The sequence below is a fragment of the Grus americana genome, chromosome 2 (assembly GCF_028858705.1).
Source record: "Grus americana isolate bGruAme1 chromosome 2, bGruAme1.mat, whole genome shotgun sequence".
Classification (NCBI taxonomy): domain Eukaryota; kingdom Metazoa; phylum Chordata; class Aves; order Gruiformes; family Gruidae; genus Grus; species Grus americana.
Window position 1 is genome coordinate 128,906,558 of NC_072853.1, and position 14,263 is coordinate 128,920,820.

General features: G+C 36.5%; 1 protein-coding gene across 1 annotated transcript in view; it reads right to left on the reverse strand.

Annotated features, from left to right (window-relative positions):
• Positions 1–829: 829 nt before the first annotated feature.
• KCNH8 (potassium voltage-gated channel subfamily H member 8) overlaps positions 830–14,263 on the reverse strand; it is a 204,338-nt gene continuing 190,904 nt past the window's right edge. The window contains exons 15-16 of the mRNA XM_054814283.1: positions 13,523–13,599; positions 830–1,602 (exon numbers count right to left, since the gene is read on the reverse strand). Of these exons, the coding sequence (XP_054670258.1) occupies positions 892–1,602; positions 13,523–13,599 (788 nt within the window). The 3' untranslated portion in view covers positions 830–891. The remainder of the gene's footprint in view (positions 1,603–13,522; positions 13,600–14,263) is intronic.

Here is a 14,263-nt window from a genome sequence, read left to right on the forward strand (position 1 = left end):
TAAGTAGTGATAGCTGACTTAGTATTGGATACAACATTCCAGCTGTTTTATTTTTTTTTTTAAATAAAATAATACCTTAATTTATTTGTATTCCACCAGCATGAATACATTCATTGCAAATTGCATGCACCTAAAAGGGAATCCATTTGTAAACTACATAATATCTTAACAATAAATAGTATTTGATCTAATACATGATGGTAGTGCATTTCTTGTTAAAACTGCAAGCTTTTACCAAAATGAAAACAAACTCTTATTCTCCTTATAAATATTTTAAATAATTTTAAGTACACGTTTCATACTAAGTATATAAAAATAGTATTTTTAGATCAATGAAGAGGTTTCATTTACATGACAAATGACGTGCAACAACTAACCACTCTCTACCAGCTCTATTTGGTTGATTGTCTAGATTACATGCAGCGATAATTGTCCCTTTACCTTCACAGAACTGACAGACCAGCAGGACCCACGATCACCTGAAGCAAACGGTGCCATAGATATTGTTGGGTAACAACAGTCAGACACTCAGGGAAAACCTTTGCTTCGATGAACAAAAGCCACCCATGACAGTTCTTTTGTCCTAGACTTCCAGCTGCTCTGACCCTCAGGGTCTTTGGACTATCACAAAAGTCTGCCAAACAGACCAGTAAGTTATATCTGTATACAAAATGCTTTTCAACGTGCTTCTAGAATCTAGAATTTTTTTTTTTTTCCTCTATAGTATGAACTGGCAATACCTTTTCTTAGTTTCTATAAATCTGAATTTTCATGTCTGTAAGTCTCCATGAACGCCAGAGAAAAGGTCAAATAAAGCAGTCATGCAGTACTCTCTAAACTTAAATCTGTCAGTTGTGGAACATGCTTCGAGTACCACTTCACTGTTTCTCATTATACATCTATGGCTTGGTAATCTTTATCTTTAACATCCCTTGTGCTTGTCACAACGTCTATCGGGAAATCTGGGGTCTGTGCAGAAACCACTCCGGCTGTTCCTTCCAGGTCCCACGATCCCGGCAGGTTCTCGAGGCTTAGTGAGCTGATTGCTCCTTGGCTAAAGCTACCTTCCTCGGATCTGCTGGGGAGCACGAGGTGTAACGATGTCTCTGATGAAGAGCATACTGAAGAAGAAAGAGTTGCTGAAATAGACTGAAGAGGAGTCAAGGTAGTGTCTGAACGGGGAGAGGTGCATCTTAAAAACTGCAAATTGTCTTTCTGAATTACCTGATACTGGGAGGGGGAATTGTGAAGGCCCGGTGTATAGTAAAATTCACCGTCCATGGAATTTTGCAGGTTGGGTTCAGTTCTTTGGGGACTGCTGCCTACGGAGGACAGATCTGTATTCCAAATGTCACATAACGTGTTGCCACGGCAAAGTTGTGCTTTGGTGCAAGTAAAGTTCCCAGCTTGCATGTGTGTGCAAGGTTGATGCGTAGTCCAAGCCATTCGAGACTGCAAACTTTCCAGGGTAGGACTTCGAGATATGCTGTGCACAGCACAGAACCCTGGAGGCTTCTGGGATGTGAGCAGATTCTCCAGAAGGTGCATCACGTTCTTCATATCCTTACTTAATTGTGAGACTTCTTGAGTTAAAGTTGTCACCTGTTATGGCAGGGCAAAATATCACAGTATTTATTTACGCAGTCATGCCTGAAATATGTGTATTTACGTATCTTTTTGCCTTCTAACAATATCAGCTTTGATCTGTGGCAGAGTGTCTTGTCTTTAAAGAGATATACTCCACTAATATATGTGTGGGAAACATCTACCTTACTACAGCTATATGTTACACATCCTGTGGCATATTGAAATAATTAACTCAATAAAAACGTATGATGGAAACACCGTAGGCATAATTCCCTTGATTTTAAGTGATACTCTGTATATAAAGAATGGCCTTAGGGTCAGAACTGAGATGATTTCCAGTAGCAATATGACATCAATAGCTTCTTGATCAATCATTAAATATTTTAATGCATAAGCCCTTTTTATAACCACTTTCATACTGACGAATGATATAAAAATGAGGACTGTTGAAATCTTGTTCAGAAATACATGTGAAATATACTGCTGTCTTCATAGTAAAATAAAAGAAACCCATACCCAAAGATGTCAAGTGCACGTAGTAGTTATATGAAAATCTGGTGGACTACAAGTAAAAGCAAATAAAAAAAGGAAACTAGAAACTCTAAAAACCACTTGCTACCTCTAAACATTTAAACAATATAAAAGCCTGTGAAACAGTTTGCTTCCATGTAGTTATGTTTATGCTTGAAAGGTATTGCAAATAACACTGAGAGAGATAGCATCCACAGCATGGATTACTCTAGTGTGTGTGCAAAAAGAAAAAATCATATTTTCTATTAGACCTTTTTTTTTTTTTTTTTTTTTTTTGATGCTGAAACCATTGATAGCATCCAATTAATTACATGAAGTCTTTAATCTCCCAAAAAGTGCTGGTTTGGGTGGAGATCAGATTGACAAGTTCTGAATTTGTGTTTTAAAGTACATTGGTAAATGAACATTAATGGGGACATTTGTAAGGACATTTTTGGAAATTAAAAGCCTAACTCAAACATAAAAGTGACCCACTCACCATTTCAAATGTGTTTGTCTTTCCTTTTTCCTTTTTAAGGAAAAGTTTGTAGGAAGTTAAAATCATTCAATTACTTTTAATAGAGAAATGAACCTATCAAGAGGTAGAAATGAACTTTGTCTCCATGGTAGCTAATCAATCTATTTTAGGTCAAACCACTGTCATTACTGTTAAAATAGAGTTTCTCATACTGATGCTAGCGAAAATACTCTGTTGAAAACAAAGACATGCCTACACATTTATCTTCAGAAGAATAACCCACCTGTCAAAAAGAAAAAAAGCTAATTCAGGGGGCTGGCCTTTGCCCTAAAGTAAAGGCACCACTGATTAGGTGCCCTACACAGATAAACTTTTATGTAATCAGAAATAGAAACACAATATTCATTTTTTCAGACAGAACAGTTCCAAAGAAATCTACTGAAAAGACATTTCATGCCGAGTTTGACTGTGTTACCACAGGCACAATAATTATAAAGAAATTCCAAATTAGGACGAAAGTAGGAAGCTCCAATACAGCTCCTATACATCTATTTGCTTCTCCTTGAGCTGAGTTCAAACCCGTCGTATTGTTTAATAGTTTTGTAATGATCACACTGCTCCTGGAGGGAAAATGCTTAAAGGGAGGAGGGTCTTGAGTGGGACATTTGAGGATCGATCTCTGTCTGTGTCTCCATCTCTCTTTCCTTCTGCCTTGTTACCTAATTAATTCACGCTAAATAGAAAATAACCATGAGATCTCCTTCTACCAGCTGAGATTAAGCTTTGAATGCCTGGTAGCTCATTTGAACTTCAGTTAACGTAAGGGATTAAAATATGTTAGGAAAGTGATTTGTGAAGGCTTCCTGTGGGGTCAGAGCAACCAGAGAAGGTTCTTGGTACTGTCAGACCGTAAGGAAACACACTGTGAGATTTCTGGACAAATCAACAATGCAAGAACAAAGGTGCTCCACTGGGAACTGGAGATTGAGTTGCAAAAGCTTCTTGGGGAAGAAGGACAACCAAACCCATGACTGCCTAGATTTGGTGGTCATCAGTTCTTTTTACGATCATCACTGATCCCTACTCCTAGCAGTTAAAGTGACTTTGTTTTACCCAGTTTCCCAATTTGCATCTGTTTTACAGGGCTTTTTGCAGTTGTACAGATAGGAAGATTGATACTACCTTATGAGCATGTACCTTACCCAAACTATGAATGCTGTGTGAAAATATCTGCAACTTTGAAATGTCTTGTTTGGTTTGGTCCATCTTTGTCTCTTCCATTTCTGATGACTTAAAGATTTTTTAAAAGTTTAATTATTCTTAACATGTTTCTTTTGCCAATTCATTGAGACAATACAGCAAAAATCAATCCCAGCATCAGTACTTGTGGCAGTCCTGAAATTTGTTAATTACAACTTGCTCTAGTGCGTGGATACCATTTTTGATATATCAGCTAGCTCTCAGAGTGCTGTCTTATAAGCTTACTCTTGCACAGCCATAGGAACTGACCTGATAAACCAGCCTTTGATGTATGCTTTAAGAGTTTCCAGTAGTATGATAGTTTATGATCCAAAGTAGTTATGCCAAACTTCATTAGAAATTGACCACCATTTAGTGAGATCTATTTGGACCAATGCTGCTCCACACATAGGCAAAGCAAATATGTAGTTTTCTGGATCATTTAAAAACTTTTCTGGATTTTACAAGCTGTTAATCTTACCAGATTAAACCTCCAATATCTGTACTACTACTAATTGCCATCTATCTCTGTATTTTTATACTTACATACTTACATAGTACTGTTATTATCAATACTACACAGTTTATGCTATCCTTTTTACACCCTGCGGAGATTCTTGAGCAGATGCAAATAAGCAGGTGTACCAGGGAACAATTTTATCAATAAAGTTAACAGTTTCACAGCACTTCAGAAAGTGCAAAAGAAAAGACTTTAAAAGCAAAAGAAGTCTTTAAGTCTCTGAAACAGAAATTGAAAGCAGTACAGATTCCTCCTGAGCAAAAGGACTAATTCCTTGCCTGCTGGTAAGGCTATTCTCTTTTCAGGAGTTCAGTGATTATTGCTAGGCAATACGGCTAGCTGTACAAATGGTTCCCGCTGTGCTAGGCAGACAGCTTTAAAACGATCTGTGAGATCCCAAATATACTTGAAATGCTGCCTTAACAGTTTCTAGGACCTGAAAAAGACACTGCAATATTTCCAGATATAGAAAGTGGGATTTATACAGATTTAGCTTGAATGAGCAAGAGGTGCTTCTCAGCCTGGTCAAAAGCAATGTGCTACCTTTTTAGCAGACTCTGTTATTAGGAAAGAATATCTTTCAAAACAGAGGTTAAAAAATGAGATTTTTTTTTTTTTTGACATATGGACTTTAATAATAACACTTTCTGATGCCCTGACCAATATAAATTTTAGTAGTTGTATTTTGCATTTTCAAATTACTTCAACAGTTTTAGCAGAAAGAGTATTTTTCTTTACTACCAATATTAAAGAGTTGTGCAGTTTGAATACTTTGTTCCATGTAGTTAAGTAGGAATGGAGGTGGTTGCATTTAAACCTTTCCATAAAAGTGATGAAAAGCTCTATATAATCTAAGATAACGATGGTGATTATTGCTTTGTTTAAATAGTATTGGCTAAACAGTTTTCTTTGTTTTTCCATTATATATTCCAGCATTTAAATTTTTTTTAATGTTAAATTTTCTACTAGAATGTCTATCTCTCATCACTGTTCCTGGATAGATCGAGAATAAGCACTTTTTTTTTTTTTTTTTTAATATAAGCCAAATCCATTAGTATTAGTTTCTCTTTCTGGTTTACTCCCTTTTGCAATTCAAACTTCACCCAGACATCTTCCTACCCTGACTCTTTCTGAACTACCAAAGAAGTGAAGAAGAAATTTTTCTTCTTGAGAAATGGAAGCTGTGTTTTGGCAACGCAGGGAAGCTGCCTGGCTTGCACTGGATATGGTGGCTTCTCTGTTCCCTTGCTTGGTGTTTCATTGCTTCTTCTATTCTGGTGCTTCATCAAGTCAAGGAGACTTTCAGCCAGAATGAGTTGTCTTTCAAGGCTCAGATTAACTAGCTGCTGATATGCTGTTTCCCAGTAAGTGCGTTGTTGAATGAATGAATGAAATGAGAACTGAGCTGAGACAAACTTTTCACTGATTGTCTATCAGCATCTCCGTGGCCATTGGTATTATGGTGACAGACACTTCTGATTTAATGGTGTGTTAGGAATAAAGCTAGTTGCAGAAAAAAAAAAAATCAATCCAGTGCAGCTAATCCGAGTTCAGATTAAATATATAAGATTTACGCAGTGATCTGATGGTTCAGTTTCAGTGAAATAAATCCAGAAATCTGGAAGGTTGTGAAATTGGCTTTGTCGTGTAGTAGTAGAAGAAAATTTGCTGGTTTCTTGGATGACTCACTAGCCAGCTCTTGGGTAGTTCCAGGGCAACCAGTCTGAGTAAATTAGGACATTAAGGTTATTGCTATTGATATTAAACAAGTAAGGACAGAAGGGAAAAGTATAAAGGACTAGATAATTTAAGTGTATTCAAGTCAACAGGGCTCCCATGAAATGCAGTCTAGAAAAAGGGTTCCCATACTGCAGTTCTAATAATAATTTGTGGCTCTTCATTGTTGGATGTGGATGCTGCCTTCAGGTTGGCACAGAATCAAGACAGCGTCAGCATGATGGTGGCAATGAGAAAACCAGGTTTGGAAATTTCTGCTTCAAGGACTTCAGAAAGTGTCAAGGACAAACTCCGACTGACTAGCTACTGACTGAGAGCAAATGGAATCATGGAAATCCCAGGCTGCTAAAAGAAGAGAAGCTGTTAATGAGTACTGTTGAAAAAAAGCCTGAGGTTGTATACATGAGCAAATACATATATATTGAGCAAAAATATTAAGCAAGCAATTTCTATAAGCACCTAAAGGAATAGTTAAAAGAAAGCAGGTGACATAGATTTGTCAAGAATAAACCATGGCAAAACAATGTAATTTGCTTTTTTAACTGAAAAGCTGGTTTAATAGATAAGAAGAAACTATAGATGTAATATATGTCTTGTCAGAAGACTTCTCAGATGTTACTGTCTGTGTGCTAGTCTTCTAAGCCAACAAAGAAAATATGACCAAGATGTAATCACTGTGAGTTGGATTCATACATGATCGGAATGGTTTATGATCAATGGCTTGCTGTCATCCATGGACATTTCAAGCCATTCTTTTTTAGCAGCCTATCCTGATCTGTTTTTATTTAATGTTTATTTTTAATAGCTAAATGGAATTCACGTTCACTTTTAAATATCAGTAATATGAAATTCAACAAAGATAAATGTTAAACATTATATCTGAAAAGAAAATGTCAGAGGCATGAATATGAGTATAATATTCTACCTATGCAGAGTATTATAGAAAAACATCTGTAGAGTTTTGCTGAATCACACTTTGCAGGCATTAATCATGCTCCCAGGATATATCAACACTTTTTTTTTTTTTATTGGACACAGAAGGGGAGTTCTTTTCACTAGGAATTACTTAGGCTGGTGCAGCTTAAGATTGTGTACTTCGTCAATGACTTAAAAGATCTAACTAATGACAATCCAAAAGAAAATGGTACCAATGAAGAATTTTAGAAAGTGTAACGGGCAAAGACAGAAGGAATTTGATTTGTTGATATCTGCTTGAATAGTGTGTTTCCAGTGTAAATTGGTTTTAGAAGGAGAACGGCAATCTACTTTTTCTTATATCTTCTAAGCATAAGAAAAAAAGCAGTGAACTTGCATACCAACAGAGATTTACATTTAGATGTTGGGAAAATAGATCTTTTCAGTACTAGAAGGTTTTGAAATGTCTGTTGGAGAGTTAGCTGGATAATCATGGTCATCTGTCATGATAGTAATATTTTTTATTCAAATCTGAAATCAGCTTTTGGTGTCCTGTTGATTTTTACACTGCATAGCTTCCTCTCTTCATTAACTTTTTTGTCTCAGGTTGCTTTTTCACCAAGGAAAAGAGCAAGAGAGACACCGCAGCATATAGGACCTATGCCATATATATGCCATACATCCTACTTGAAAAAGAATTTAACCTAAGCTTTAGAGCATCAGCCATTTTTATTACCTTCATCTGCCAATAGCTATTAAGCTAACATTAAAAGAAAGAAAAATTTAGCTGTAAAGACTACTCTACAACCATCAAAGTACAAGAACAGAGAGAGAGGAAACGACAAGGTAGGAGTCCTTTGGAAATATGTCAATGCTAAAAGGAAAATATATTTTTACAAATCTCAGTAGACAAAAAATATGTTTACTTGATGTTTATGGTTTAGAAAGCTTTTATTTCTTAACACAAATAATGCTAGGTTTTATGTCTTGACTTTTATGCTAAATTTACATAGCTAAAATCCAAAATGGATGGGTTAGTCATAATTACTTTTCATCATCAATGAATGTCATTAGTTCAGTCTTTATCACATTTTTCTTGATTGAAGGATGTTTTCCAAAGTGAATTATTGGGACAGCCTTGTTGCAAAATAGTTTCTCTCATGTGATAATATAGTTATGAACTTGTTACAAAGAACGTGTTTTGAATTACTGTAAGTCAGAGGAGTTCTTTATATGAGTTCTCAAGCTGCAAATTGAACTTCAACAGTACATCCCCTATGTAAAACTGAAGGCCTGATTAACTTTACTAAATTTTCTTTGTTGACACTGATTATAAATGACTGTTTCCATCGTGTACATACATTTTTAGTATTAAGGAATATGTTTTGCTTAAAAAAAAAAAGAATTTTTTTCCTGTCCTGAGAGGAGAATGAGATTGATTTTTGGCAACTGGATGTGAAACATGTTTTTAAATAATCTATTCATAAAATTTATTTAGGTGATTTGGAAAATAAACATTTATTTAGGATTGTTCCTTTTGTTAGATGAAAGCGAAATATCCCTGTGAATGCATTTTCTCTGTTCTGAACAAGCGCCAAATGCTTAGAGTATTTTAAGCACGTGCATTTAAAAAACCTAAAATTAAAAATAGCTGAATTTCCACTAAGTGCTCCAACACGCAGCTAAATAGAAGGCAATTTTCTAGTACAAAACAGGACCCTATTCATATTTGCTCATATTTGTTTGTTTTTCAGTTGAATGGGAGAAATGTGAGCGCTCTGTTCATTATACTGTTTTAGTACTGTTATTGTGGCACTCCTGATGTGGTGAGGTATGAAATCAGCCCCCAAATTCTGAAGCTGAAGGAGGCTGCACTGGCGCTGGGTCACATATGGGAAAAATAGGGGACATGACAGAGAAAGCTGAGTTTATCTGCATGTACTATGCAAGATGTCCTGTATATCTCAGCATGAAATCGTGCACCTATGTGTTTGTATGGAGAACATATACATGTGCACTCTGCAAATTACCGGAAAAAAATTATGACTAAAATTTGTGTATTTTCTGATTTTTAACTGGTTTATGTTTAAAATAATTCAGATTTGAGTTTTGCATGTTGAATCAAAGTGAAAATATTTCCATGCTCTTTTCATACAGTTGCATTCAAATGATAGAGAGCTAAAAGCCCAGTAGGATACAATGGGACAGGGATAGGCAGGTGCTGTAATCTAGACTTGTGGCCATCTGTATATCTCTGAAAATCTGCTTAGTCATTTCCTATTTTTAGTTCTGGGCTCCTTATGTGTGATTGCACCAGGTAAAGGGTGCCTCTGAAAAAATGCTGAGTGTTTAGATACACTGAACTGATCAGTCTTAGCAGACAAATGCGTTGGAAAGTCCAGGCTGGGTGTATGGATCTCTGCAAAGGAAGGATGCACACTTGTAAGGCAGAAGACCTATTCCTAAATTCTCACTCTGCCTAATTTGGAGCAGGTCGTTGAATCAAGTTTTCCGCTGCTCAGAAAATGTTCTATGCTGTTGGGTATTTGGTCACTTAATCTTGAAACTATTGCTTAAATAGTTGCAGGAGGAACTACAGGAGGAAGAACCTGAACCTTAAGTCTCTTGCCTGCCACAGGCTGAACTATAATGAAAGTCATGCCTTTTTTTATTATTTAGACTAAGTGGAATGGGCAAATAGGGTAGTAGATTAAGTAGTCCTATCGCATTCTGCCTTGCAATACTGAACCAGAGGGAAATTCCCTTTTATCAGCTTGGATCTCATTCAGGCTCAAAATGAGAAGTGAGATTGGGTAAGGGAATGAAGAAGCTGGGTAACCGGCTGAGCAGCCAAACCATGGAACTACACAACAGGAATCTGGGGTGTGTTCAAGTTTCTTTCACACTGCCAAAGTGCTGACTTTGGAGCCTACCCTCATTAGAGGAAGTCTGCATCCATTATTCTTAAAGTTTATACATAACAAACTCTTGAGAAGTGAAATCAAGGCTTTGTCTTCTGTTAGGCCCATTCTTAGGTAAAAAACTTTCCTTTGGATTACGTAGTGAATGTCATACACCTACAATACAGCTAAGAGCTCCACTGGATATCTAAGCTGGGTATAGCTTGTTTTGTAGATTTATCTCTGGGGTAACTCTTTTTTGCTTCGCTTTGCTAACAACAGACTGTGTTGAATGTCTGAATGGGAAGATGCATGTCTTTGTTCCCCCAATGAACAGCTGAAATGCTTTTAAGCTAACTAGTGAACTGTTGTAATACAATTGCCTTTCATGAAAGCAGTTATTTTTGCATTTATTGATTGACTTCTGATCTCCACTGGAAAATGTATTAATGATAGTGTTTGCTGCTGTTGGCTACTTGTGACCTGTTTTCTCATATTTTCTTTTTCAGGAGGAAGGCTGCATGTCTTAATAGAGAAGTTTGTTTCCAACTCTGCCGGTATTTTAACTATTGCTAGCAGTCTGCTGCAGCATCCATCAGTCATAATCTTCCATTAATGGTCATCATTGAGTGATGGAATGATGAAAGCACTGGGTCTGCAAGCGGTGTTCAACACTTAATGTAACAACAAAAAATCCAAGGAACAACTAGTGTATTCCAGCAAGGCTCATTTGGGTAAGTACCAAGTCAGTAGTGTCATTTCAGAAACTCCAGGTGAGGCAGGTTTGAATACATGTAGAATATGCAATTAAGCAGCCTTATAGTCATGCAATTTTTTTCAATGTAAATTTTGATCCATGGGAGAACTTGGAGGATACCCATCTGTCTCTGGGATTTGAGTGCAGAATGTTGCCTATGAAATCTAAATCTATATGATTTTAGAATTGCTCCTCATGCTTTTGTGGTTTGGTTTTTTTTGTTTTTTATGTCCCAGTTCAGTATTTGTCCATATTGTATGCCCATGCATTGTCACATTGAATTGAGAATTCTCATATACATACGTGTTTCTATGTTTAACTGTTGTTTGGTCAGAATGCGGAACACTGTTTACTTTGCTAGGGGACTTAGAAAACAAAATATGAACTTGGAAAGTAGAGAATACTCCTTCCAAGTACTGCAAGGCACCAACAATCTTCATCTTAAACATGTCTACGCTAGTGTAGACATACCCTGTGTAACGTACTCTATACAGCATGGAGTAAATCTTAGAGATACTACAAAGCTGAATATAAAGGGTCCCTTAGGTTCCTAGAATAAGTCTGGTGTGTTTTCAAGAGCGTAGGGTTTTCTATAATCATTCATGTAGCCTCATGTAGTTCTATAATCTGTGACTTCTATGAGGTTCTGAAATCAGGGAAAGGTATCTTTCTCTGCTGTGACTAAACGTTAAGTACAACTCTTTTCAACATTATTGTGTTATTTGTATCTTCTGGTTGTATTATTATTAGTATTGTTTTATCACTAACCAGGTTAAATGTAAATCAATTCACGTGTTGCCAAAAGTTATCTAAACCTACCAAAACCTTTTTTGGCTTCCAGTTTTAGTACTTAGCTCTCTGTGTTGGTGCAGGCCCCAGTCAGTTATGTAGTGTGAAAACAAATTCTCTCTCACACGCCAAGCTAGCAGGACTCCAGAATTTGGTGGTACTCTTTTTAAATCTCCAGAGATTCTCTTCCTCTTACTTACAGGACTCCTAACACCTGCTCAACAGAAACTATAGATGAACCCACTTCTGTCACACTCCTGTGGAAAGAAGAGAAGAACCTGCTGGTGATGACTTCTTTTTGTCTGACAACCTAATGGTTGACTTGTTTAATTGAGTTAGTGGTTCAAATCCGTATCTATCCCAGGAGAGATTGCTGAAGATTTCAAGTGAAGTCTAACAGGCAGCGTACTATGTGGAAAAATGGACTGATCCCTCCTCCTCAATTTTAAAATAACAGTGTGAACCATATTCAGAACAGTGAAATGTTTGTCTCTGGATTTTGGATTCTGTTTCCTTGCGTGGAAACTTTAGTATTTTACTGCATGTAGTCATATTTCCTTTTTTATATTAGTGTAAGCCAGCAAGTTCCATAACATTTTGTTCAGATAGAATTAGCAGGGTAAAAGGAAGATTGTGCATGGAGGGAAATGACCTTCATCATGGTTGGTTTTTTTTTTCCTCTTTTGTTTAACATATTGCCGTGCTCCAAGACTTATTTATTGCTTTTCGCTAGAAAAGCAATGACAAGCCCAGAACTATTGCAGTTGAAACGGTTGGTTAATCCACAAGATGTCTGTCTTAGTACATCTGCCACCATGATGTATTTTCCAATTGCTTCTTGCGGATAACCATGCAATACATCTTCATATTTTAAAAATACCTGTCCTCTTCAAAGTCAAAAGGGATGAACCAGTATGACTTGTCTGTTTCAAAAATATTACATAGGAAATAGAATTTTCTATCATAATAGTGTTGTCGATGAACATCTTGGAGATATTTTTGAGTTCTTTGACCAAGTCTTATAAAAAAAAGTCAATGGGGCATGAGACTTTTGTCTGAACTCTACAGTTTGACAGACAAATGAGGTGACTAATAGTGACTAATGCATGCACTCTTAGCTTAGGATATTTAAGTTATCTGACCAAATTAGCTTGACCCAGGATGAAAGAGGTTTACAAACCCAATACTTCATATATGGAAATAATGAATAACTAGATTAAGTGTACACAATATAGAGGGGAAAACAAAATAAAACTTGACTTTTCTGGTAACCAAAGAGATCAGGAAAAAAAGAGGTGAAACTGTGTTGTGGGACTTATTTGAATGTTTCCTCATGTGGAATCATAAGAAATTGTCTCTGGTCTCTTCATTATGAAAGACAGGGTATGCTGGGAACAGATTTTAGTCTTGCAGTGTAACTGTGAAGTTACTCTGATGCTTTCGTCTTGTTAGCCAAAGTACTGCAGTGGCTGGATATATAAAACACTTCAGCCAGAGAACATCTCCTCTTTAGTGTCAGATTGGTAATCAATTACAGGTTTGACATTATAAGAAGGGAAGAATAGAAAGCACCTCTGAACTATATTGGCTCTGCATTCTTGAGGTCATATCGCTTGAGTAGGAATGGATGAACTTCTGTTTCATTCTAAATAGGCATAGGTAAAGTGATTTGAATCATTTGATGTGAATTTGAACATGACTGGATTTGCATTTCTTTCAAGGAAATTCTCCAAAAGCATAGCGTTCACCAAAACAACAAAAATTTGAAAGAAGGGGCTTTGAGGAAAAACGAGAGGAGAGAAAGAAATAGAAGCACATACAGAAGAGGATAAATCCTAAGAAGATTAGATAAATTAACTATGCTAACCTCACTTTGTTTTTAACTCTAGGATGTGACACAAACTTTTATGTAGGTTTCATGTAGAAAATTAATCTGGGAAAGAATTAACAGCCCTAAACTACCCTAAATGTAGGAACTCCAACCAGTTTTGCAAACTCACACGTTTATCATATTCCCAAGTTTTCTTAATTTTCTCCAGCATTCCTTGAATCACTGTTAATATCCTCTAACCCTCCCAAAAGCTCGTTACCTCGTTATTGAGCCTGCTGATCTGCTGTTTGGTCTCTTCTGCTTTGATAACAAGCACAGCAGCACCAATTTCAGCCTCTGAAAATAATTCAAATGCATGTAAGTGAGAGAAGTACAATAACTTGGAAATAGCAATGCTATTCTTGCACTTAGCCAATGCTTTAAATTTAAATCTAGTTTGGAGCGAATTAAAATAAAATCTTGTGTTTAATGTTCAGTGTATAACATGTAAGAAAAGTGTGACCACTAAAGTTCATACTGCTCTGTTCAGTCTGAACCTGAAAGGACTGAAAATGACAACCCCGGTGCCAACTGTGTGACATGTCAACTGTTTTTAAAAATCATGGATACAATTAAGCTTCTATTATTATTTTACTGTTCGGCTTTAAGAGGAACAAAATGTGTCCTAAAAGGCTGTGAGGACTGTTTGCTTGCAAAAGAGGGGATGTTGGAAACAGTCTGAGCTGCGCTACTTGTGCTACTTCAGCATTAGTCCACCGGTCTCCCTCTCTGTCTGTCTTTCTCTTTTTTTCCCCCATGTTGATGTGCTCTGTTCCTCTGTGATGCTATTCTATCAACCTTTTCAGAGTGTAGGTCACTTAAGGCTTCCTAAAACCTCTTGCTATTCAAGGCTTTCACTCTTTTACTTCTAAAAATCCAGGTACTTCCATACTCCTCCACTTCTGTAAATATCTTTAACAAAAATTGAGACCCAAGTTTGAATACGGTTCTTATGAATTTT